General features: G+C 34.1%; 1 protein-coding gene across 4 annotated transcripts in view; it reads left to right on the top strand.

Annotated features, from left to right (window-relative positions):
• Window positions 1-25,157, top strand: part of CCSER1 (coiled-coil serine rich protein 1) — a 1,217,611-nt gene that overhangs the window by 451,593 nt on the left and 740,861 nt on the right. For all 4 annotated transcript variants that reach the window (XM_082610968.1, XM_082610971.1, XM_082610969.1 and 1 more), the window contains exon 6: window positions 4,311-4,518. In XM_082610968.1, the coding sequence (XP_082467094.1) occupies window positions 4,311-4,518 (208 nt within the window). The remainder of the gene's footprint in view (window positions 1-4,310; window positions 4,519-25,157) is intronic.

Raw genomic sequence — 25,157 nt, 5'->3', positions numbered from 1 at the left:
CTTCAGTATCTTACCCTTTGTGTGTGTGTGTGAAGTGAACGGACTATCTGTTTTGATATAAAGCACATTTCTTCAGTTTTCTGGACAATAATAATTCAGACTGTTGGCAGACAGAGAGCTATATATCCTGAAGTACATGAATTGCATCATCTCATGAGCCCTGCTAATGCAGGAACAGCAGAGCACCTGAACCTTGCTCTACCCTCGCGGCCTTATTATGGGTTGTCTGTGCCAGGGGAAGCTATGACTTCATATTAGAGACTTTTCTCCTTTTCTTATCAATTACAGGGATGGATTTTTTTAGGTGTATTTGCCCAGAGACACATGGGTATTTTTGGCCCAATCATAGTCTATTGTTAAACACATTAGTATTCAAAATATTTAATCATTGTAATTCCCCAGGCACCAATGAATCAGAAATACAATGACCATAAATATAGACTAGGATACCTGTGCCGGCCTGTGCAGCTGAGTAGCAGACCTGATTGACAGCCGATTTTACTAACTGACTCAACCTAATGAAGAATGGTTCTGATTATTGTGCTCTTGCAGCCCACTCTTTTTCATGTAGAAATAAATGGATTTGTTTTCCATATGGGAAAGAATATTAGCTGTTATTTTTTGGTATCAATTATTAAGAAGTTAATGTTCACGGTGAGCCTCTTGAGGTCAGTGACAGAATCCGATTAATCTCTGCAACATCAGCCGCTGTTGCTCTGCTGGACACAATGTGGATGTTTTCCATAACTGTGACATAAGGCCATCATTCTCTTTCTTGTTGGAATTAAGGATAGATCCAAACTTTTGAAGTGTAACACAAATGGCTAATTTTATCTTCTAAGTACATTTCTGCATGTAGTCCATTCGTAACTATCTGAAACAGCAGCGATCCTTAGATGTGTAAATGCTAAACTGTAATCCTTAGAATCTCAGTAGTTTCCTGAAATTAGTTGCAGAACTTCACACTGGTGTGGTTTCTGAAAGCTTTTTCAGTCTTTATTTAGGCTTAGATACATAATTGGGCAAATAGGTTCAAAGAAACAGCAATCTAATTAAAAAGAATTATAAAATTGTTAGTTTATTTTATTGTTAGAGTGCTGGGAAATTTGGAACCGTGGGTGGCAGCCCTGCATTACATAAAAATTCACCTTCCAGAAAAATGTCTGTGTACAAATGAGAGTTGTATGCATAGATTATTACAAAGAATTCTTTTGTTCATTCACTCATTATTGTATTCATTTGTTGAACTTCAATTATACGATTATTTACTGAGTCAGCCTAATATGTGCCAGACACCAGGCAAATTCACAACTTAAACCTGATAAATCTTCGAAAATTCTATTATAACTAAAATACTCTGATTTGTGCTGTGAATTTAATTTTTATATTTTATTTTATTTATTGGTCTTAGACACTAAAATAAAATAAAAACCTTTAAGAATGATTGTATAGCTCACTACAAGTTGTATATAATTAAAATGAATCAGTCATATCTAATAAAGTATATTTTATTTATTTTTTAATTTTTTTATTTCATATTAGAGTATAGTTGATTAACAATGTTGTGATAGTTTCAGGTGTACAGCAAAGTGATTCAGTTATACATATACATGCATCTATTCTTTTTCAAATTATTTTCCCATTTAGGTTGCAACATAATATTGAGCAGAGTTCCCTGTGCTGTACAGTAGGTTATTGTTGGTTGTCTATTTTAAATATAGCAGTGTGTACATGTCAGTCCCAAACTCCCTAACTATCCCTTCCCCCGTGGTAACAACAGGTTCTCTTAAGTCTGTGAATCTGTTTCTGTTTTGTAAATAAGTCCATTTGTATCATTTCTTTTAGATTTTACATATAAGCGATATCATACAATATTTGTCTTTCTCTGTCTGACTTCACTCAGTATGACAATCTCTAGGTCCATCTGTGTTGCTGCAAATGGCATTATTTCATTCTTTCTAATGGCTGGGTAATATTCCATTGTATATATGTACCACATCTTCTTTATCCATTCCTCTGTCGATGGACATTTAGGTTGCTTCCATGTCTTGGCTGTGGTAAACAGTGCTGCAGTGAACATTGGGGTGCATGTTTTTTTACGGATATATGCCCAGGAGTGGGATTGCAGGATCATATGGTAGCTCTATTTTTAGTTTTTTAAAGGAACCTCCGTACTGTTCTCCATAGTGGCTGTATCAATTCACATTCCCACCAACAGTGCAAGAGGATTCCCTTCTCTCCACACCCTCTACAGAATTTATTGTTTGTGGATTTTTTGATGACAGCCATTTGGCTGGTGTGAGGTGATACCTCATTGTAGTTTTGATTTGCATTTCTCTAATAAGTAGCGATGTTGAGCATCTTTTCATGTGCATCTTGGCCATCTGTATGTCTTCTTCGGAGAAACGTCTATTTAGGTCTTCTGCCCATTTTTTGACTGGGTTGTTTGTTTTGATGATATTAAGCCACATGAAAATATATTTTAAAAATGAAAATATAAATGATGCTTTGTGTAATTATAGGTATGTTTTATTTTTTTCAATTTTTGTTTTTGTTCATTTGCTTGCTTGTTTTTCACATGAGATGCAGAATCTTGTGACTAAGAGCTCGAGTGCACTGCCTGCGTTCAAATCTCAGCTCTGTTGCTTGTTTGCTGTATTGCCATCAGCATGTACCTTAACCTCTTTGAGATTCAAATCCCTCAACTGTGAAATGGGGATTTTAATACCTCAAAGAGTTGTATGAGTATTAAGTGGTTTAGCATATATGAAGTCCTTATAGGACTACCTGAGATACATTAATTATTATTGTATATATATGCATGTTAAATGGCTAGTAGGAAAAAAAATTCTTATCCTGCTTATGTACTTAGGTTGGTTCATCTCAGGTCAACTTCTTAATAGCTATTTTAATTTAAGAAAAATTACTTATCTGGGCCTATTTTCTCATATGTAAAATGAAGATACTCATTATTGCTACCTCTTGGTTTTGTTCAAGGTTTGGATAAATTAACACACATGAAGTGGTTAGCACAGTACTTGGCCCACAGTCAATCCTCAAAAAATGTTAGCTATGACTATGTTTTTATTATTTCATTGTAAATGTAAAGTGGGGATAGTAATCAATATGATCACTTCAAATAACATTGTGATCATGAATATACCCATGAAGACAAGTCAACAATTTTGTGATCCAAAAATGTGTTTCTTTGATAATTATCCGATACTTTATAAATTGTTATACTATTTGTGAATAATCAGATTTGGATAAAATTAACCAAGGACATATTTTTTTTATTTGCGTCTTTGCCTGACCTTGGTGACAGGCTCCAAGGCAAATCTTTTTTCTCAATTTAGGTTGCCAAGCGACCTTGTCATATACTTCAGTAAATAATATACATAAAAGCTATTGAAATTGAGCATAAGTTTCATAAATATCCTGAGCTATGTTATAGTATTGCCATTATTGTATAGGCCCATTAGTTTTAATGAATGGAAACAAATTTAGAAAAAGTCATTAAAAATGACTATTTTCATAGGCTGCTCTTTTCATACTATTTTTATATCTGCCTCATAGGCACATTTGGAAAATTGTTAATCTTAATATATTTTCTTTATATATACCTTCAATATAAGTGTGTTATTTTCAAAATGCAGTATTTAAAAATAATTGTTTATATCAAGTAGAATAAAATATTATTTTCCACAATTACTATGCTAAAAATTTAATGATTATTTGATAAGCATGCTAATTACATATGGAGTTATGCATCTCGCAGTTATTTCACTATTTTCACATAAAATCCTATGCATACTAGTCTTTCTTAATCCACAAAATGGTTGAATCCACAATTGATTGATTTAGTAATTTAAAATAATAATTACCAAAATTATTTTATCCCGTTTTGGTTTCTTAATCTTTTCTTTCCAGTTAATTTTTAAGCATATTTTCAGAAAATCTCTATATGAAATTCCTCTTTCAGTGATTACTTTTGACTTTCAACATTTTTAAAAGAGTTAAATAAGTGTAAACCCATTGTTATCATGTATAAATTAAATTCCAGTTGGGGAAAAAAAAATCACATTCTAAAATAGTGATTGTCATTGAACCTTATTACCGCTACATATAAAATTGACAAATAATTTCATAATTTTGACAGAAAGTTTCAGAATTTCCAAAGACTAATGTGAAGAAATAATGAGAGTCACAAGGACGTTTTTTCTAGCTCACTACTGACATTGATCAACAGCTTGGAAAATACTGCTCTGAGTATGCTACCTAATAATTTTTGTTCATTTTTTTCTTGTTAGGAACCTTTCCCTGAAATTAACAAAAGAGATTGATCAGGAAGCCAGGTGTCCCCATATCAGGGGAACGTCCAGCAGTCCATCTTCAGATTGGCCGCTGCCAGGTGTGGAAGAAAATGGAGGCATCGATTCTCTGCCATTCAGACTGATGCTACAAGACTGCACAGCCGTCAAGACATTATTATTAAAGATGAAAAGAGTTCTACAAGAGGTAATGGTTTGCTCTAAGATTAATGTTTTCAGTGCTGGTAGATAGTGAAGTCTGTAGACCTGGTTAGTCCCTGCTTCTATCAATAGTTAACTGCATAACACTGGGCAGGGGTCAGGTATCCTCTTGGAACTTAGCCTTTCTCATATGTCAGATAAAGTGTTTGTAGTTCTGTTTATAAGGTACTCTTCTCAAAAATTCTAAGATTCTGTGAAGGAGTTAAAAAAGAATAAATTGATACCAAGTCTGGGAAAAGTCAGATAAAGAGAAATGGGCATCAGCTGTTATGTTTTTAAAAAGCTATTGAGAGACCTATTAACTGGACTTCATTTTAATGATATTGAGACTTTATATGATACCATAAAAGTAGTTTATTTAGTCATTTTTGTTCCAATAACAATAAATCTAGTAAAATTTCATCTGAATGTTTGATTGACTTTGCCCATTGACTCCAGGTGCCCTCTTTCAGTCTATGCTCAGTTAGATGATGAGCTAGTCAGGAAAATACGCAGTGGAGTCTTTCATCTTTATGTCCAAGAATCAGCCATTCTTTAGGATTCAAGTATGTTATGGTTTTATTTTTATAATTGCAACAGTTATTTTCTTTGGAGGATTTCTATAAAAAGTGTAAACAATATTATTTCAAAGATGTAAAATGAGGGGACCAAAATTTTAAATGACTTTCCTCTAGTGGGTGTGAATTCAGAACAACAGCCTGAGATTTCTGACTCTCAATTCAGTGACGTTTTATCATGTCTTAGTATCGTTTAATTGATTTCTCATTATTGATAAGAGATGTTAATAAATAGTGTGAGAACAGAAAAATACAGCTATTTAGTATGAGTAGTATTATGACTCACTTACAATGATGACCACTGATATTTCCTTTTCTAACACTAATAATAATATTATAACAACACTAGTGGCTACCACTAGAGACCAGAATTGAATCAGGGAGAGAGAAGGGAATTTAAGAGAAGTGATTGTCATAGCCTATTAGGGGCATCCAGTCATGTATTCCTGTCAGCTATTAAAGTAATAACTGGAAGAGATCTCTGCATCCCAAACCAGTTTATATCTCTGGGGTGGTCTTTGTGTCTATGCAGTGGTGTGTAGGAGTGGTATGCTTATACTTGATCATTGTTAGAATTTCAGGAATTTCATGAGCTGACAGTTAAGCAGAGGCATTAAAAAAATTAAATTATATACACTTATAATGAAACAAGTCATATTTTTAAAAGAGTAATCAGTACTCAGATCTCTACATTTCCTAGTAACTTTACTATATTTTACTATTAATTACACTTGTGAGCTTATTTACATCTATTGGATCTATATGTAGAAATACTATATAATAGCTAATGTGCATACTTCCCAATTGTACATTCATTTATGTCACTTTGTTAGCTTGAAATCAGCCACATGGGAATATTATGCCATAGAACTTGGCAAACAATGCAAGGTAGGGCTTTTAAATTTTGGAGAGCTCTTGTTAAATATTTACCAGTACACTGCTATATGTGTGACTATATGGTTTCTATATTGACAACAGAAGTGTTTCTTTCTGCACTAGTCCAGGCTTCCTGACCTTTTGCTTGACATGTAGTCTGAACCTCTCTGAACAATGCACACTTAATAATAGCTGTTATATTAAAAGATATTAATCTCAAAGTCTGTAACAGTCAAGTATTCAGTTTTCTACCTCTCTCTTTGGTCTGGATTTTAATTTTAAAAAATCAAAAAAGTAAAAGGAAGTAGGAAAAACTGACAGGAAGAGTCAAGGGGCTTTTTTATGATACTTAATTTTATAATTTAAAAATATGCAGTGATATTCACTATAAAGTCAATATTCAGAATATACTGAGATTGTTTTTATATGTCTATCTATTTTTCTTCATTAAAATGTATTTGAAGAAACTGAAGAGAATTGACTTTTAAAGCTAATGTAAAATGAACAATAATTACATCTGTTTGTTAAGCCCATTCAGAGATCAGGGGGTCTTACTCTTTATGGTCAGCAAGAAAAGCAATATAATTATATGATTAGCATTAACATCTGTTCTAGAAAAAAGATATTCATAATAGGTGCCTTTAAAGAAAACTGAAATATTCTCTAAGCCATGAGTTTTTAAATGGCAATTCAGATTTCATTGCTGAATTTAATTCCAGCTATTCATTTTAGATTAATAATACCTTTTTTAACATAGACAAATAGAGTTTATTTCTGTTAACTTATTTTTATGATGCTTAGTAGTCCGCCTGTGTATACAGATAATTTTTTTAATGCATCTTTATTGGAGTATAATTGCTTCACAATACTGTGTTAGTTTCTGTTGCACGACAAAGCGAATCAGCCATATGCATACACATGTCCCCATATCCCCTCCCTCTTGAGCCTCCCTCTCACACTCCCTATCCCACCCCTCTAGGTCATCGCAAAGCACCAAGCTGATCTCCCTGTTCTATGCTGCTGCTTCCCACTACAGATAATATTTAACTGCAGAAGATCCCAATTATTTTATTTTTAAGATGAATAAAGTCATTAATGAGTTTAGTGTATCACACTGGAAACCATTCCTATTTGAGATTTTTCCTAATGCTACTCTGTTGACATCTTAGATTTTAATTCTGAGATACGTCAAGTGTGAATAATCTGAATGGAAGCTCACACTGCCAATTTTATCCCCCTTCTTTAGAGATCATTTGCTATTACAACCCCAAATATCAATTCCTTTATTAAAAAAAAAAAAAAAAAAAAGGCTGGCTTTGGGCCCTAAGAAATTCTGTTGTCACTTTATTTTTTCATATTAGTGATTTAAAAAAGAAAGTGACTACAGCAGCAAGGGAGAACTATATAAAGTTTTCTTACTTTTTTGTTGACTTTTTCACATAACTCCATTACCTGTAAAAGAAGAAAATATTTAATACAATATCTACAGAAATAGTTTTTTTGTTTTTTTGCGGTATGCGGGCCTCTCACTGTTGTGGCCTTTCCTGTTGCGGAGCACAGGCTCCGGACGCACAGGCTCAGTGGCCATGGCTCACGGGCCCAGCCACTCCATGGCATGTGGGATCTTCCCGGACCAGGGCACGAACACGTGTCCCCTTCATCAGCAGGCGGACTCTCAACCACTGCGCCACCAGGGAAGCCCCAGAAATAGTTTTTGTTTTGATGTTTCCTTTCAGTTTGCGCTGTTCTCTTTTTGTTATTCTCTTATTATAAAATTTGTTTGTACTGTACGGTAACTGACCAAGAAGACTACTGGGAAGGGATTTTAGCTGCAGTGCATAGTTTCTAGTAAGAGACCAGCTAATAAGAATGTTTATCCAAGATTGTTTGCAATGCCCCTCCACCCAACATGCTTGCCTCTTTAATTTATGTTTAACAAATGTTCCTAGCAAATTTCCTGAATCATATAAGACATTTTTTTTTAAGTTAGATAAATGTTAAACAAATTTTTAAAATGTTGGTATCATCAGAGGAATCTAACAATAAAATTAGATTAGTGAAAATCAGAGAACTATTTGTTCGAGAATCAATATAATTTACAAGCTCAGGTAGTTGACATAAGCATTTGGGTTTGCCATTGAATAAAGAGCTCTTACCCATTTTTCTTTTTTCTCAACAATCTAGCAGTTCAAACTAATTTTATTATCTCTAAAAAATAATAATGGGAAACTTTCAAGGATAATTTTAAACATAAACTTCTTATTTCTTTTATTTTTAAATATAATACATAAATATATGACAAAATTTGGAGAGTTTTGAACTTCACCATAAATTATTGTATGGTGGGCATTCCTTAAAGATTTTTTTTCTTTTAGCACATTTTGGTGAAATGATTCCAAACTCTATAATAACGTTCTTATAAACTAACATTTTCCTATCAGCAAATCTCAAAAGCAAATGAAAAGCCTGTAGAATAGGAGCTCTGACAATGGATAATTACAGAAGGAAGAAGCAACAGTGGAGAGTCATGAAGTAAGGAAATTCACCAAAAACAAGCAATTACCCATGTAAATCTAGATAAAAATATAATAATTAGAATGCTCTTTATATTTATCTTTTGAAAATAACAAAATTCCAAGTTTCTGCTACCTACTTTATGTTTATTTGCTTGTTTTTGCTTGCATAAAAATTTGTTTAAGATAAAAATTGGAAAGAGATACACCACAAAAACTGCAAATGCAAGAAAACTAGAGTGGCTGTACCCATGTCAGGTAGATATAAAGATAAGATATATCACCAGAATCAAAGAGCTACATTTCATAATGATAATACAACATTATAAAGCATTTATACTCCAATAAAGATGTGAAAAAAATAAAATAAAATACACACACACAAAAGAGTCAGTTCATCAGGAAGACATAACAGTCATACATGTAGATGACCTATGTATGTAACTTGTAAATATATGTTGCAAAATCTGACAGAACTAAATGAAGAGGTAGGTACTTCACAATCGTAGTTGAAGATTTTAACTCTCTTCTCTCAATAACTGATAAAACAACTAAAAATCAGGAAAGTTTCAGAAAATTTGAACAACATATTTAACTTCTTTAGTAATGACTGACTTTTACATAACAGAATTATACCAGCTTTTCAGTGTGTGTGGAATGTCACCAAGACAGAGTATATGCTGGGTGAGAGAAATATCTCAATAAATTTCAAATGTAGACATCTATGTAATACATTTTTTGAGAACAGTGGAATTAAATTAAAAATCATGAATAATCAAGTAACTAGAAAAACATCAAGTATTTTGAAATTAAACAGCAAACTTCGGTATACCCCATGGATCAATTTAGAAACCTCAGGGAAATTTTAAAGTGTTTCAAATGAGATGGTAATAATAATAGAATAAATCAAAATTCATGGGATATAGTTGAAACCATGCTTGGAGGGAAATTTATAACTTTAAAAGTTTATATTTAAAGTAATAAAGTGCCATAATTAATAACTAATTTTCTCCTTAAGAAGCTAGAAAATGATGGTAAATTAAACCCCAAGGAAGTAATAGAAATAAATATAAAAAACAAAATTAATAAAATTGAAAACAGACAAATAATAGAAAATTTACGAAGTGCTCAAATTGGTTCTTTGAGAAGTTAAAAAAAAAAGACTGTAGAAGAAAAAAAGAAAATAAGAAATACAAATTACTAACATCAGCAATGAATTGCTGGGAGAAATAATCACTACAAATCTTATGGGAATTAAAAGGATAATAAGGAAATGTTATAAACAATAGTATGGCAATAAATATGACAATTTGGATGAAAATCACAAATCCCTTATAAAATACAACTTTCCATAATGACACAAGAAGAAATTAAAAATCAGAATAGTCCAATTTCTATTAAAGGGATATATTTTATTATTAAAAAGAGAAAATGATCCCCATAAAGAAAATCTAAGTCCAGGAGGTTTCACTGGTGCATTCTGACAAATATTTAAGAAAGACTTAAAACTAATATTATGCAAAAAAGTTTAGGAAATAGAGAAACAAGATATGCTTCTCAACTGTTTGGTGTGGCAGGCATAGGACTATTATAATCTGGCAAAATCTTTATAAGTAAAATGAAATCACAGGAAAATTTCTCATATATAAATATATATATATATATATATATATATATATATATATGGAGAGAGAGAGAGAAAGAGGGATGCAAAAGTCTTTTAAATTACTAAATAAAATTGGCAATATAAAAATATATAATGACCTATTTGGTTCTACTGCAAGAGTGCAAGGTTTGTTTAGCATTCAAAAACCAGTCAGTGCAATTCACTATAGTAATAAACCAAAAAAGAGAAAAAGTACATGAGCATATTAATAGGGGAAGAAAACACTTGAAAAAGTCAAACATCAATTTATGGTTAAAAGAGAGAAAAACTGAACACAGTGGTAGTAGAGGGGAACTCCTATCCCTGCAGCTAATATCTGTACTTAATGAGGTAAAACGGAAGCTTCCAATACTATTAGCAAAGCAAGCATGTCCACTCTCCCCACTTTTAATGAACATTATGCTGGAGGTTCTAGCTAAAAATAGGCAAGAAAAAGCATTAAAAGCATAAATATTGGAAAGAAAAGATAAAACTACCTGTATCCGAAGATGCAAGATGTTTATGTAGATATCCCTAAGGAATCAACAAGAAAGTTAATGATAAGCCTAGTAGGAATAATAAGTGAATTTAGCAAGGTCGAAGGATACAAAGATAGAATTTTATAATTAAATTATGTATTGTTCCATAGCAAATTATCTAGTGGACTAAAACAGACATTTGCTGTCTCATAGTTTTTGTGGTCAGGAATTTGAGAGCAGTTTACATACTGCTTCTGGCTGAAGGCCTTTCATGAGGTTGCACTCGAGATGTCAGCCATAACTGCAGTCATGTGAAAGTTTGACTGGGCTTGAGGATTAATGTAATGTGGCAGGAAGGTTCGGTTTTTTACTACAGGTGGTCCGAGCCTCAGTGCCTCACCATGTGGACCTCTTCATTTGGTGACATGGCAGCTGGCTTCCCCCAGAGTATGCAATCCAAGAGAAAGAGAATAAGATGAAATAAATGATGTCTTTTATAACCTAATCTTGGAAGTAACATACCATCACTTTTGTAAACTGTATTGGTCACAAAGACCAATCTTGATTCAGTGTGGGAGGGCACTATACAAAGACCTGGATACCACGAAGTGAAGAGCATTGTGGCCCTTCTTATCCAAGCTACCATAGTCCACCTTTTGGCCCCCAGAGATCCATCTCTCAACAGTCCAAAATATACCTACCCCCTCCCAAGGCCACCCAAAATTATCATTCTATTACAGCATCAGCTCAAAGTACAGAATCTCATTAGGTAAAACATGTGCAGTTGTAGATAAGCCTTAAGTACAGCAACCAAAGTACAGTTCTCCATTTGAAGACCTGTGAACTAATGCACAGGTTAGTAGTCCTTGATTAGGATTCAAAGCCTGAAAATCATTCTCCTTGGCTTTTAGTTCCACCCTTTGTACTCTTGGTTCTACCCTTCAAGTCATCCTTTCTTTTATTACAAAGTTAGCACATGTTTGCAGCTGAATAGTTTTCTCATCCTTATTTGTGCTTGCCTACATTGGTATCCAAAAGCCTCTTTTAATTTTGTACTGTCTCTGTCCCTTTAATTCGAAACTGTAAAGTGTTTCTGTGAATATAACTCTTAAATTCTTTTTACATCTCTGTGAACTTTATTAGGCATTCACTCCATTAGACAAAAGCCACACCCATTAATCTCTTCAACATAAGCTCTTCTTTAACTTGAAATAGCTGATGGACAACCCCTTTAAGCCTTTAAAATTTTAATTGTTTGGTTGAGAGCATCTGTGAGACATACCCTAAAGGTATACCAAAAGGTACCTTTTGTCTGATTGAACTAGGTTCTCTGCAGCACTGTTTTTCACCTTTTAGAATAGCTCTGCATCTAGTAAATAAATTTATAAGGTAATAAAAAATGTTTACATCTGGATTGGTATAGTTTGCTGCATGAATTTACATTTTTATCAAAGCTTACCAAATTGTACGCTTAATACGACAACACATGGAGTGTCATCACGTAACTGATAGCACCACTGTCAGTGCTTCCAGTTTGTGGAATTTCTCTTCTTCCCTTGGAAGACCTGTAAATGAACTATGACCATTTATCATGTAGACTAAGTTAGGGCACTATTGTCAGTTCTCACCAGTTGTTATTGGAGCTTAATTTTCTTCTCAATTTTAGAATAACATAAGTAATATATATATATATATATATATATATAACCCTTTCTTCATAGAAAGCAATAAATCACCTGTATAATCCCTGAAGAAACCTCTAGTTTAGATAATGGCGTAACTTAGATTCATTGAGAATAGATAGGTTTCCAAGTAAGAATACTCTACCTACCTGAGGCTTGGCTTTTTTTTGAGGCTATAAGCTTGATCTGGAAAATAGATAAGAAGGGGAGGGAAGTATATTTCCACGACTCTTTTGCTATGTAAGCAACCTTAACTTTCAACAGTCCTTGGAGAGAGGTTAGAGAAGGTAGAGAAAAATTCTTCCCTAATCCTTAATCCCATTTCACCCTCAAAGTCCCACTAGAGGAGGTATATTAGAGTGGTAAAAATTACAGGTGTTTAAAACCATTGAGATCTAGATGTGGTTCTCAGTTCTGCTGCTTAATAGCTGTTACAAGTTGATTAAGGTTTTTGAGTCTCCATTTTATCATATGCAACATTTACCAACTATTTCTTAGAGCCAATTAAACAGTAAAATTTATATAACAAGTTATCACAGTGAGAGTGTGGGTTTAAGTACCCTTGAACAGGAGCTGCTGCAATGATCTTATTCATTTTTGTCATTAATACTGACCATTTCAAGCAAGGTAGAATATTTGAGATTTCTTAAACTTGGAAATATACCAGTAAATGTTTTTAATAGGACAATATGTTGTATTCATTGAATAATAACTCAATATTAATAATTGTTAATAAAGGCTATTACTAGCTGAAACTGAAAGTGGAAGTATTGTTGTCATTTATGTTTTTCTGGGCATTCAGTTGTGCTAGCACATTTGACCTGACATTCCTTGGCTAAAGAACTACTACATGTCAATTGAATTTCCTGTTTACAGTCAATATGTAAGAAAGTTTTTTTCCAAGTGAGAAATAATGATGATAGACCATGGTAGTAACAGTTGAGACAGAGAGAAGGGAAAAGATGTGTGACTTCTTTTGGAAGTAATGTCAGCAGCCATTGCTATTAATTGGAATTGGGTGATGATAGCAAGATTAAAAGCAAGGGCAACTGAGAGTTTTTCTTTGAGTACTGGGCAGACATTATTGCCATTTTCTGAGACTGGGAAGACTAGAAGAGGGTTAACCTGTGTGCGACAGGAAGGAAACAAGAGTTTTCTTTTGTCCAGGTTGAGGTTGAGATGCTATTTAGGCATGCAAGTGTACTTGTCAAATAGAAATTTGAATTAATGTGTCTGCAAACCCAGAAAGTTCAGGGCTAAAAATATAGATTGAGTATTCATGATTATATAGATTCTGTTTAAAACTATGGAAGAAAGAACTTGTACCTAAAACCAGGGTGGGAAGCTCCAACATTAAATGACCAGAAAGTTAAAAAAAAAAAAAAAAAGAGTGTCCAATGAGATGGGAAGAATACCAAGAGTAATATCAAGAAGCAAGGGAAAACATTGCTTTAAGAAAGCCAACTTGAGGAATGATGCTGAGAAGTAAATATGATAAGAAAAGAAAAGATAAACAGTCAGTGGATTTATCAATCTACTGATTAATTCCAAAAGCATATTACCCAGGCTTTAGAAATTTCAATATGTAAAACAACCTCTACAAAGTATTAATTTATAAAGCTAAAGCCTAAAACAGAAATAGTAACTATTTCCAGCTTGTTTTCAGTTATTAAATTATTGGTTTATTTCTTTGTAAGTCATTGGTCTATGAATTTGAAGGATGTGTAAATGCATGCCCTGAACGAATTTTTAAAGTATGTTTTAAGGTAAGACATGTCTTAGTTTTGGAAGGATATTATAAATTTTATTAGGTTAATTAATAATGATGACCAAACGTTCATCTTACATGAGTACCCTCCATACTGGAGTATTATTTTTTTCTTTAAAGAGTATTACTTATATTACCTAAAGTTGTTATTTATACTGCAGAGGCAATCTAATATAGTGATCTAATATAGTGTACTAGGACAGACGGCTCAAATTTGAATATCAAATCTCAGTAGGTACATATGACTTTGGGCAAAGTGTTCATCTCTCCATGAGAATCTGGTCTCTCTCAGAAGCAGAATTACTACGTAAGTGCATGTTCAAAACTACTAGATAATATCAAAGTTTTTCCAAAGTGCTTGTACCAAATTACTCTCCCTCCGGGTATATTCATGTAATAGAATGCTTTATGTTCATGTATCACCATGTCCCACAAAGAGTGTTTTCAACACAAAAACCAAGTCACAGATGAATTCATACAGAATATAGAGTTTAAAAATATGCAAAGTTAAATAATTATTAAATATTAGTAAAGAATATATATTTTAAAAAGTATGGGGATGTTAAACATGGTAGTCAAGGTAAGATTACATGTGTAGAGGTAGTGGTTGAGGAGGGGTAGACATGTACAATTAAGGCAGATATTTATTTTGTATTCATGGTATATTTTCTTATGTGTTTCTGTCAAAATCATTGCATATACATAATATTTTCTTATATATGTTTAACGTTGCCTTAAAAAACTCAGTCTTCCCAAATTGTGTGTACTCTGAGTGGCTCCCTCTACACCAACTCCATCCCTACAATGCTATTTTCCTCTGTATTTCTCTTCCCGTGAAAGTTGCAGAAATATTTTGGCTACTCCTTTGCCATCAGTGTATCATTTGGTATTTATTTAATGTCAAACTAAACACGGAGTGGGATCAGTGTGAGAAAGTGTATAACAATCAGGCAGAGAATTCTTTCCTTGTATGAGTACTTACATAATCTGCCAGTCATGTGTATTATTTTATTACTTATTAAAAACAAACTACAACCCTGTATTAACAATAACCGCCACCCTCATTGTACCTGAATGATGTGATTATTTGTGTTATAATCATATTCAGTAATTAATCAAATAACCACTAATGTGGTTCTGCTATGCATGTTTAACTTTTAATTTTCTTCTTGCATCCAGCATTAATGTCTCAGTTGTAATACAACTCACATACTATTGTGTGATTTGATGGGCTAAATCTCACATCAAGAATTTCAGGCTGCAACATAACAAATATACAGCAGATGGCACTCTGCAGGATCTCCAGGGGATGCTTAGTGTGTTCAGTGCTTCTGATGGGGGAGGGAAGGAGAGAGCAGAGAGCCATTTAAGCAAATGATGCTGTGGAAAGCCTGCAATTGTGTTCCTCTGAGACACACTTTTACAGAAATTGTGTTTTATTCAGGTTTGAAATTCAGAAATAAAGGCATATTTAACTACAGTGAAAATGCCAATTTTTAATCACCGAGTATATAAAAGATGGTGTTACAAATTCAGACAACATAATGCAGTTGCTTAGGAGTAATATAAACTGTAAAGTGTTCACATGTTTACAGATTAGCAAAAACGTTTTAACATCTAGTGACTCATTTAGATGCAGGACAGTTATTCCTTAACTATTTCATTTTAACCTTGATGAAAATGAAAACTTGAGAAAACTAGTATTGACTTTTCATATAAATTCACTAATAGGAATACAGATATTTACTATTTCAAGTATTGTAGTTTAAATAGATTATTTTCTGTTATTGTTTTTTAAAGTGAAATAAGCTCTGTATAGTGGGCTAGCTACTAATAAAATCAAAATAACTCATATTTATGACAAATACATGGGACGACACATAGATATATCTGTCTTGTTCTCTTGGTTAGATGAGCTTCTGTAAGTAAGAGGAGATGAGGCATTTAAAAAGAGTAATGAATTATTATGAAACATTTTATTCACTTACCTCAAAAATAGACAAGTATTGTTTTGTTATCCATGGCCTTCATTAGGGGTCAGCAAAGTCTTTCTGTAAAGTCCTGGCCATATAGACTGTATTGCAACAACTCAATTAAGTAGTAGTAAGAAAGCAGATATATGATGTAAACAAATGAGCATAGCTAGAGTCCCATAAAACTTTATTTACAAAAACAGGCAGTGGACAAGATTTGGTTCTTGTTCTGGGCCTGTCATCCCATACTACTTAAGAGAGAGGTATCATGATACTACTTCAAGTATCATGAGGAAGCACTGTGTAGTTAAGAGCATTAGTTTAAGGGGCCAGAATCTACAGTCTATATCCCATCTCTTTACTTACTAGCTCAGTGATCCTAGGCAAGTTAAACCCTGCAGATAATAATATTAACATATCACTTAAGTTTGTTGAGAATATTAAATATGTTAATATGTTTTAAATGCATGGAACAGTGTTAATATGTTTTAAATGCATGGAACAGTTGGAAGCACTGTGTAGTTAAGAGCATTAGTTTAAGGGGCCAGAATCTACTGTCTATATCCCATCTCTTTACTTACTAGCTCAGTGATCCTAGGCAAGTTAAACCCTGCAGATAATAATATTAACATATCACTTAAGTTTGTTGAGAATATTAAATATATTAATATGTTTTAAATGCATGGAAATGCTCAACTTGTGTTAGTTATTATTTTATTATCACAGAGTCTGAGGACCACTAACGAAATAAAATGATCATGGATCTAACATTAGGCAAAACCTGAATTCAAATCTTACTTAGCTCTACAATTCAGCAATGTTATTTTATTCTATTTTATTCAGTTTCTTTGATAAGCATTAGGTTTCCACATATAGGATAAGAGGATAAAAATTCTTATGAATTTTATTGTGAAAATTAGATTTAAATTGTATCTGGCAGGTCTAAAGGTCTAAATAAATATTAGTTCTCTTCTCTTACCCCACTTTTAAAAAATGTATCCTAACATTACTTCTCAACTTGTTACCCAGATTGAGATTTGATTCCAACTTCATAGCACTTCCATGATTCTTATTTCCTTTAGAACTGGCCCTTGATTTTGGTGTTCCTATTCCTTGCATGTTCCAGAGCTATAGTCTGGCCCTTAAGCCCCAGGTTTGTGGCAGAGATTATTTCACTGGTTCACAGAATTTCTAAATACTGCTAAACCTCTGATCAAACTGCATAGTGTAGTAAATTTTGGATAGATAACAGTGAATGAATAATATATCCAGATATAGTATCTAGCTTTAGATTTTAAAATCTTTCCAAATTTTTGTTTTTAAGAAATATTCATAAGTGTTTGCTGAAATAAAGTCTGTTTTAAAATCATTTTCTTGCAAGGGAGTCTATTTTATAGAAGTGATTTTCTTAGCTTCTGTTTGCAGCTAAGATATGATTTTTAATTTTTTAAAATTAATTAATTTATTATTTTTGGCTGTGTTGGGTCTTCGTTTCTGTGTGAGGGCTTTCTCTAGTTGCGGCAAGCGGGGGCCACTCTTCATCGCGGTGCGCGGGCCTCTCACTATCGCGGCCTCTCGTTGTGGAGCACAGGCTCCAGATGCGCAGGCTCAGTGGTTGTGTCTCACGGGCCTAGTTGCTCCGCGGCATGTGGGATCTTCCCAGACCAGGGCTCGAACCCGTGTCCCCTGCATTGTCAGGCAGATTCTCAACCACTGCGCCACAAGGGAAGCCCTAATATATGATTTTAATTCATCTCTATCTTCCCCCAAACTATTCTGCTTTCACTTAAGGTGGCACTTTTTCTAGATTTAAACTTATGATTTAAAATATTATTTTAATAATGTAATCTACGATGAAATTTAATATAATTCACAGTTACCTTAGTTATATTACGCTATTTATTTCTTATTTAGGGCTTTGCAAAAAGCTCACAGTCAGCATATTGCTTTGTTTCATGTAACTCTTGGAACATCTACCATGGTTTGGACACATAGTTAAATTTAAAGTGTGGTCTAATTCAGTATCTGCTGAAAGTTCTGTGTCCCAATATGCCTCTATTGCTTATGAAACCTAAGGCTATTCTGAATATTAAGGCCCATTTTCTAATATTACTATGCTTCCTCATTTACTACACATTCTTGAAAAAAATTATTTTATTTAAGGACTTGGCAGATGCTATGTCAAATTTAACTGCCACTGGAGAGATAATTGCAACCTATAAATATTCTTGAATTGTTTCTTCCAGACATTTCTCTTTACTTAGTTGACATCCAAGACTATCTATCTTACTGGCAAATTGTTTAGTACCTACCAAAGCTGCATTTTTTTCTCTCAAGAAACCTTCGGAAAAGGGAACCATTTTTTGGTAATGAATAGTGGGCAAAAAAGCACTTAACATTGTGGATACATATAACTCTGTGGACCACAGACCAAGTAACTGCTGACATTGATTTGGGGAGCAAAAATCCTGCAGATACCATCTACATCTCTGTACATACAGCAAATATAAGAATTCATTGTTGAAAGATAGTCACATGATGTACTAATTCAAGTGTGGATTTGAGAATATTGCGATATTAGAGAACGGAAAAGGTACCAGGATGCCAGCTGTGTGTGTGCCCACACGTGTGTGCATGTGCACAGGTGTGTAGGTGTGTTGGGGGTTGTTGAGTATAATGTATTTGTATGTGTTGTGGTTGAGAGGCAGGGTTGGAAAGTGTTTTAAAAATATGTACAAAAAGCAAATGCCCTAACTGTGTAGTTGTCATCTATTTGCTTCTTCCCTGGCAAATTAGATTTGGCCCTGTTGAAAGATCCTTAAAACCTTGCAAAAAATAACAGGATACTCATAAAAGACACATGAGGGCATATGTCTGCATTCACAGTCTTACTTCTGAGTAATTTCTTAGTATTCTATTATCATCATCTTTTACTGGCTTTCTTCACTAGAATCACTTGAATAGCTTACCTTTTAACGACCCACCTCTCCCTGTCTTTTATATTAGCCTTCAGATGTTTCATATATTTTTACTACCTTCAGGGAATTCTTGGTTTGTTTGACCAAACAGAGCAGGAGTGAACTGGGCTCCACTTTAAATCTCATGAAGTATCTCCTCACACAGGACTTAACGATTTTGCAGTCCTTTCCTCCTCCTCCCTACCCCACCACACACATCCTTTTCATTGTAAATCACAGCCCAAGAGAAATGGTGTTTTTCCATCAGTGCTTCAGATACTCACAATCTCTCAGTTCATCATGCAGCCCCCCATCAAATTGAAATCCTGGTCATGGGATAATAAGCATTTAGCTTTAAAGAATATGTGGCACGTATACACAATGGAATATTACTCAGACATAAAAAGAAATGAAATTGAGTTATTTGTAGTGAGGTAGATGGACCTAGAGTCTGTCATACAGAGTGAAGTAAGTCCAAAAGAGAAAAACAAATACCATATGCTAACACATATATATGGAATCTAAAAAAAAAAAAAAAAAAAAAAAAGGTTATGAAGAACCTGGGGCAGGATGGGAATAAAGATGCAGACCTACTAGAGAATGGACTTGAGGACACGGGGAGGGGGAAGGGTAAGCTGGGACAAAGTGAGAGAGTGGAATGGACATATATACACTACCAAATGTAAAATAGATAGCTAGTGGGATGCAGCCGCATAGCATAGGGAGATCAGCTCGGTGCTTTGTGACCACCTAGAGGGGTGGGATAGGGAGGGTGGGAGAGAGGGAGATGTAAGAGGGAAGAGACATGGGAACATATGTATATGTATAACTGATTCACTTTGTTATACAGCAGCAACTAACACACCACTGTAAAGCAATTATACTCCAATAAAGATGTTAAAAAAAAAACAAAATGAAATCCTCACTTATCTTATTGTAATGACAATTATTTTCCTTAACACCATCATTCCTGTAGCTGTTCTTGGTAATTTAACAACTATTCTCCTGATTATAAACTTACATGAGGCTTTTACACTATGTAGAATGTGAGTCAAGTTGACTGCCTGCCACAAGCTCCACAGAACATTTTTCTGTAAGATTACTGAGGGTGAGACATGGACAGGAGCTGGAACTCTACTCCTGTTTGTGTTTGAGGAGTAACTCTACTAATTCTGTAGTTGTTTTTTTTTTTTTTCTCAGATAGTTACATGCGACTATTTTTATTATCTTTAACAGGATTTTGTAGACATCAATGATATTGATCAGTTTAGCAAGTGTTACTATGTTGAACTTCTTAGAAATGCTCTTTATACTCTGCCCTGAAAATTAAAACAAAACTTTGGACCACAAACTATCATGGCTTTTTTCCCAAAAGTGTGCTGTGTATTTGTAAGGTAAATAATGTGAATGAAATGCAATGAATACTCAGTAATGATAAATCATTGTGAAAAATGGGATCATTTGTGACAATTTCAAAAATAGTATTGATATTCCCAAATGTATACAAAATATTTCTTTAAAGTAGCACTGATTGTAGGATGGGGCATAGGAAAATAAAAAGGAAAATTCAGATATAGTTTATTTTACACTTCATTAGGACAAGTTCAAATGGACCTTGTGATTTCTCCTAAGAGCTTAGGAAGTGAAGGAAGTTCAGGATAGTAAGAAATCTGGATGAATAAAGAAACTTATCAATCAGTGAGTAATAACCACTGTTATTTGGCTTGTGATAGGTGATACTTTATTTTATTTTATTTTTTATTTGTTTTTTGGGGGGGCCGCACCACGCAGCATGTGGGATCTTAGTTCCCAGACCAGGGATCGAACCTGCACCCCCTGCATTAGAAGTGCAGAGTCTTAACCACTGGACTGCCAGGGAAGCGCAAATAGGTGATATTTTAGTAAAAAAGAAATAATCATGCCTGCATTTAAAATTTAAATGGGAAAACACTTTTAAAATAAGGTATTTTTATGATAATTTAATTGCGCCTCCATTTCTTAAGGGGATTTATTTTTTAATGACTCACTGCTTTTTTAAGTTCAGTATTATATTATTATGTGGCATTTTATTTTATAGGCCCTTTAATTCAATTTATACATAGACTCACAGACTTCTGTTCAGTTTTTTCCACAAATATTCACTGAATAACAGTCTCTGAAGCTGCAAAAAGAAATAATGAAAGGAAGAAGAAAGGAAGTTTAGAAGGAAAGAGGGAAGACAGGACTTGCCCTCAAGAGAGAGGTATGAAAGGTTTTTGTGTTTACAAAATAAAATCAGGTGCTTCCCTGGTGGCGCAGTGGTTGAGAGTCCGCCTGCCGATGCAGGGGACACGGGTTCATGCCCCAGTCCGGGAGGATCCCACATGACATGGAGTGGCTGGGCCCGTGAGCCATGGCTGCTGAGCCTGCACATCCGGAGCCTGTGCTCCACAACGGAAGAGGCCACAACAGTGAGAGGCCTGCATACTGCAAAAAAAAATAATAAATTAAAAAAATAATAATAATAAAATAAAATAAAGCTTAGACCCTGGAGTTTCTATGGGCGTCATGCACAGTTCAAGAGACAGATCCCCAGAATTTATATACTGAAGCTGTAATCCTCAGTGTGACTCTATTTGGAGATAGGGGCTTTAAAGTAGTAATTACAATTATATGAGGTCAAAAGGATGAGGCCCTAGTCCAATACGACTGGTGTTCTTATGGTAAAAAAAAAAAAAAAAAAAAAAAGGTACCAGGAATGCACCCACGCAGAGGGAATTTGGCCTTAGACAGGCACAGAGAGAAGGCCATGTGAACAAACAAAGATGGTCACTTGTAAGCCATGTAGAGAGGCCTCAGGAGAAACCAGATTTCCCAACACCTTAATATTGGACTTCTGGCCTCTAGAACTTTGAGGAAATTAATTTCTGTTATTTAAACCAACCAGTCTGTGGTATTTTGTTATGGCAGCTCTGTAAAACTAATAAACCAGTCAAGCTTCCAAATAGAACAAACCAAGCCAAAAGTAGATTTTTGCACAGGGAACCTGGGACTTTGTTATACTATTCCAGAAGACCACCAAGAGAGTGACAAAGTCTTACAGTATTAATCAAAAACAGAAACTAGCTGCTTGTTCTTACACATTCATCTGTGCATGTGGCAGAACGGCTCAACAGCTTTGTACTCATATTAAGAAAGGGGCAATGCTCCCTGAATGGTTTCACTCTTAAATGGCCAAGAGGTTAAGTTAATTTTATGCTAATTTCTTTGTGCAGAAGTGTGTCTGAAAGTAGCAGTCCTAACTAGAACTTAATTTGTTGTCAATATGCAGGATTTACTAGAGGAAGGGTTATTGTGGGGAATGAAGATCAGTTTAGACTGATCCGGGTTTGAGGTAATGAGTGTGGAGTGGAGCAGCATCAATAGGTATCTAGGAAAAGAGAGGAAACTGGAAGCTGTAGGTGAAATGAAGAGATTAATGACTGATTTTTATATAGGGATAGAGGAGAGAACATATGAAAGATTGTTTTGATATTATAAACGTGGTGATTGGAAAGAATGGCACTGCTCAAGTTGAAAGAGGAAATTCAAGCTTCTAGTTCTGGAGACAGAATCATGAGCTTGATTTGATTTATGTTGGCTTTGAAGTAGTGGTGTCTTATCCAAATCACTCATTCATCTGACTTATGAATAAGTCATCAATACAGAAGAGGCTAGGATAAAAGGCCCTGCCTAAAGTTACACATTTGTTAATTTATTTGCTTAGATATGCTTAAATGTTGATGTGATTCATTATCCTTCTGTGATTTTTGAAGTGAGCAAGGTTAGGGAAAGTTAAGAGAGAAGAGAAGAAACAAGTGGGTCTGAAGAAGAGAACAGAGGTTAGGTATGCAAAGAAGCAGAGTTATAAAATAATTAGCATATATATAGTGCTTACAGGGTGCCAGACATTATTGTTAAGCCATTTACAAATATTATCCCATTTTACCTTCCTAACAGCCCTATGATAACGGTGTTCTTATTATCATCTCTGTTTCATAGGTAAGGAAGTTGAGATTCACAGTGGTTAGGCATTTTATTTTAAGTTAGGATTTTAAATAGCCAAGGCACTGTGAGCTTCAGAGCACATACTTTTAACCACTATGTTATGCAGCCTCTCCAAAATAATGTATAGATTTGGTGAAAATGGAGCATAAAAAGAGTGGGGGGAAGAGGGAGAATATTCTTAAACAAAAAAGGAAGGATTGTCATAGTCGAATTTTCTGTAGAAGTAAAGAGAATAAAGTTTGTTGGATTAAATTAAAAATGAAGTCCTTGATTTAAAAAGAGGACATGTTAAGATAATGACAGGATAGGTGGGATTCCAGACTTCTAAATATTTTGGATGAAAATTAGGATGAGAAAGGAAGATTATGAATGGAAATAGTCATTCTTTAAAAAAACGTTTTTTGAAATGACAAAGGGGGAGATAATTGGTGAGTGGAAGAAAGCACCACTCTCTGGTGCACTCTCTTCAGCTGCTCATATCTCTCTTAAATATAGTCGTTGCTCTGCATCTGCGGGTTCAGCATATAAGGATTCAACCAAAGACAATTGAAAATATTCGCAGAAAATTGCCTGAAAGTTCCAGAAAGCAAAACTTGAATTTCCCATGTGCTGGCAATGATTTACATATATTTACATTGCATTAGGTACTATAAGTAATCTAGAGATTATTTAAAGTGTACAGGATGATGTGCATAAGTTCTGTGCAAATACTACATCATTTTATATATGAGAATTGAGCGTTCAAGGATTTTGGTACCTGCAGTGGATCCTTCACACTCAACATTTACGGAAATAGTGCTTCGTAGTATTAATGTTCCCTTTCCCCAAATATCTACATGTTGTTTTCACCACCATTTTCCTAAATGCCAAAGCTTAAAACTGGACTCCCCTTTGACACAGCTTTCTTCTCAGCCAGTGTGTCACTAAATCTCTAAAATCATTCTTTTCTCCCTCATCATTTACTCTCTGTATTTGTTATTTTCTGTAATCAACTCTTTAGTCAAAAATTTCATTGCCTTAAGTGTGCAAAATAGTACAATAGTCTCATAACCAAGAAACAGCATTGAGCAGTGTCTAAGAGCAGAAGCGATTAAGTTGCACAGACTTTGGGTAGAATCTCATCTCTCACATTTGCATACTAGTGCCTTTGGGGAAGTTATTTAATGTCTCCAAATTTGTTTCCTCTTGTGTAGAATGAAGAATTAAATAATAATAAGTGAGAATACTAATACTTGTTGCATAGTAAAAAAAACAAACGAACAAATGAGAGAGAGAGAGAGAGAATAACTATTATGTTTCTCCTTTCTCTTCCCTAATCCTTTCTTATGTTTCTTATGTTTCTTATGTTTCATCATGCTATTTTTCTTCAAAACATTCCAGCAACCCCTTATTTTATAAAGTCCAACGCCTCACCCTTTATTCAGAGATCTTCATAATTTGGTTACCTAGCTTCATCTCCCAGTTAATGTCTCTGCTCTGGTCAGTGTGCCCTTTTTATTCTTCTCTAGATATGCCATGTTGCTTTCTTACTGCAAACTTCTGCACATTTTATTCCCTAAGGCTTGGCATGCCCTTCTCCACCAACTTTGCCTGTGCAAATTCTTAACCTTAAATTTCATCTCTTTAACAAGCCTTCCTTGATGTTCTTATTGGCTCTTACATGCATTTAATCATCCACATCTTTGCACTATAAGTTAGTTATGAAGATCAGTGTAGGTGTTTCCAGCTAAAGACCACATCTTTGTCTCCTTTGTATTTCCCAGAGCACCTAGCACAACAGTGGGTAGGTGGGGCTGACTAAATATTCTTCAGTGTAAGAAGAGAGCGTATGGATATTACCAAGAGAAAGAAGATAATTTTATTTTCTGAATAAATGTCTTAAATTTATTTTTCAAAATTTTAACTGAAGTAATGCCACAGGTGCATATTGGGATATTACCAAGAGAAAGAAGATAATTTTATTTTCTGAATAAATGTCTTAAATTTATTTTTCAAAATTTTAACTGAAGTAATGCCACAGGTGTGTATTGAGTACTTGTTGATTCTTATAAACTTGATTCTTGATTTCTGGATTTTACAAAATAAAGGATACCAGATTCATTCTTTCTGAATTTGCCATTAATATTTGTATTGATACATAAATACACAT

This window comes from Mesoplodon mirus (assembly GCF_964341445.2).
Source record: "Mesoplodon mirus genome assembly, chromosome: 2".
Taxonomy (NCBI): Eukaryota; Metazoa; Chordata; class Mammalia; order Artiodactyla; family Ziphiidae; genus Mesoplodon; species Mesoplodon mirus.
This window is presented reverse-complemented; position numbering and strand designations above follow the sequence as displayed.